This window comes from Zonotrichia albicollis, chromosome 33 (genome assembly GCF_047830755.1).
Source record: "Zonotrichia albicollis isolate bZonAlb1 chromosome 33, bZonAlb1.hap1, whole genome shotgun sequence".
Taxonomy (NCBI): domain Eukaryota; kingdom Metazoa; phylum Chordata; class Aves; order Passeriformes; family Passerellidae; genus Zonotrichia; species Zonotrichia albicollis.
In genome coordinates, this window is record NC_133851.1 from 4,682,817 (window position 1) to 4,685,527 (window position 2,711).

At 55.0% G+C, this 2,711-nt stretch overlaps 1 protein-coding gene across 1 annotated transcript; it reads right to left on the minus strand.

Annotated features, from left to right (window-relative positions):
- Nucleotides 1–1,087: 1,087 nt before the first annotated feature.
- Nucleotides 1,088–2,020, minus strand: LOC141726166 (olfactory receptor 14J1-like). Its single transcript, XM_074530579.1, has one exon. The coding sequence runs from the start codon at nucleotides 2,018–2,020 to the stop codon at nucleotides 1,088–1,090; it is 933 nt and encodes a 310-aa protein (XP_074386680.1).
- Between the last annotated feature and the right edge of the window lie 691 nt (nucleotides 2,021–2,711).

The following is a 2,711-nucleotide window of genomic DNA, read 5'->3' on the forward strand; positions in this document are numbered from 1 at the left end:
TGTGCGTAACAGCATCTGCAGTGGCACAGTAAACTCCCAGCTGATGGGAACAAACTTTCTGGCTGAGTGCAGAGGCCAGGACAAAGCTGAGTGGTTTCCCTGGTGTCCCCCAGCCCTTGCTGGCCCCAGGGGCTGATGGCATTTGTGCTCCCTCAGGTTCATGTCCCCACACCAACAGCATGGGGGTGCTCCCCCTGCTGTGTGCAATGCAAACAGGGGCTCCTGAGCCAGTGCTGCCATGTCTGTGCCTGCAAGGATGAGGCACCTGTGTGAGCTGGGGGAAGAGGCCAGGGCTGCAGAGGGGGGATGTTGTTGGCAGCTCCATCAGGACGCTCTGGGACACTGCCCTGGGTTGTGCAGCGCACTGGGGATGGATCAGCCCCTGCTCTGCTGCTCCTTCCCATCTGTCCCAGGGCCCTTGCAGAGCCCCAGCCATGCTGTTTGCCCCCAGCCTGCCCACGGCCAGCCTGGGGCTGCTCACGGGGCTTTTCTGTGCTGAGCATTGGCCTGGGTGTGTTCTTGAGAGAGCCTGGGCAAGGAGCCTGGAGCCCCCAGGCCCTGGCCTGAGGCGTCAGCGCTGCCCCAACAGTGCCCATGGCCTGTCCCTGCTGCAGCCCCAGCACTGCCATCCCCAGGACTGTGCCCAGCCCTGCGAGCACTCAGGCCCTGCAGCAACACCAGGGCCACCAGGGCAGCGGGGCAGGGCCATGGCTGCAGCACTAGCAACACCAAGTGCTGCTGCTGCTGGGCACAGCTGCTGGGCCAGCACTGATCTGCCCCCAGCTCTGCACACAGACATTGCTGCTGCAGCTCCAGAGAAGGCAACAAAAGGGTCTCTCTGCAGAAAACTCTGCTGGGAGATCCTTTAGTTCATTTAAAGGCACCAAGAGCACAGTCCCTCATTGACACAGTCTGTGGCCACAGGGAAGGTGGAGAGAAACAAAATGAGAAATGGCAGAAAGAATGACATGTCTTTGGGGATAGTATAAAAAAAATAAAGCAAAGAAAACAAACTTCCACACTGAAGCCAATAAGAAGTATCAAAGATGATTTCATTAGAAGTGATTTGCAGAAATTGGCCAGCAGTTTAATGTTCCTGAAAGCATCCAGTCATCAGTCTCCACACTTCAGCCTTGAGCTCCTGGTTCCTCAGGCTGTAGATGAAGGGGTTCAGGGCTGGAGGCACCACTGAGTACAGAACTGACACTGTTAGATCCAGGGATGGGGAGGAGATGGAGGGGGGCTTCAGGTAGGCAACTGCTACAGTGCTGACCAACAGAGAGACCACAGCCAGGTGAGGGAGGCAGGTGGAAAACGCTTTGTTCCGACCCTGCTCAGAGGGGATCCTCAGCACAGCCCTGAAGATCTGCACATAGGAAAAAACAATGAACACAAAACAGCCAAATACTAAACAAACACTAACTGCAATGACCCCGAGTTCCCTGAGATAGGATTTAGAGCAGGAGAGCTTGAGGATCTGAGGGATTTCACAGAAGAACTGATCCAAGGCATTTCCTTTGCACAGGGGCAGGGAAAATGTATTGGCCGTGTGCAGCAGTGAATAGAGAAAGGCAGTGGCCCAGGCAGCTGCTGCCATGTGGGCACAAGCTCTGCTGCCCAGGAGGGTCCCGTAGTGCAGGGGTTTGCAGATGGACACATAGCGGTCGTAGCACATGATGGTCACGAGGGAAAACTCTGCTGAGATGAAATGTCCAAAAAAAAAGACCTGTGCAGCACATCCTGTGTAGGAGATGGTCCTGGTGTTCCAGAGGGAATTGTGCATGGCTTTGGGGACAGTGGTGCAGATGAATCCCAGGTCGCTGAGGGCCAGGTTGAGCAGGAAGAAGAACATGGGCGTGTGCAGGTGGTGGCCGCAGGCTATGGCGCTGATGATGAGGCCGTTGCCCAGGAGGGCAGCCAGGGAGATGCCCAGCAAGAGGCAGAAATGCAGGAGCTGCAGCTGCCGCGTGTCTGCCAGTGCCAGCAGGAAGTAGTGGCTGATGGAGCTGTGGTTAGACATTTGCTGAGGCTGCACATGGGGACCTGTTCATGCATAAAGGACAGTGACAAGTCAGGAGAGGCTGCTTTGAGCCAAATCTGGGCCATTCCCTGCAGATTGTCTGTCCTGGTTTAGGGCAAATTTGTTAGAGAATCTGCAAAGGAGGGCCCCTCCAGAAAGCAAACCACATGGCCCCTCCCCCCCGGCTGGTTCGGGAAGAATTCCTTGGAGACAAGTGGAAAGAACCTGCTTATTTGACTGGCACAGCACCCCCCAGCACACAAAATGCACAATACCCGATGACACCACTCTGAGAAAGATGACAAAATCAGAAAGTCTCTTTCGGGGGTGGTTGCTCTGTTCTCAGTCCCTCCGGCGCTGGGCCAGCTGCTGCAGCCAAACGGTGTAAACCCTCGGTGTTCCCGGGTCCCAGTCCGGAGCAGGTTCGAGATGGTCACAGAAACAGGAGAGGAGAAACAGTCCAGGAAGGAATTTGGACTGTTTAGCTAAACTAGCTAATAAGCAGAGGCCAAAGCAGAGCAGAAGCGAGAGCAGAAAAGAGAGCAAGCAAAGCAGCAAGCTGAAGCAAGATGCGGAAACAGCCCTATGTACTGCCTGTCTCTGTGTTCCTGATAAGAGAAACCCAAACAAAACTTTCACTCTTCAGAGACGGTCTTAAAGGCACAGAACATATGAATGGGGATACAAGCAT

Excerpts from the sequence above, each read along its gene's own strand:
- LOC141726166 (XM_074530579.1), bottom strand. The coding sequence starts at position 2,020 with ATGTCTAACCACAGCTCCATCAGCCACTACTTCCTGCTGGCACTGGCA.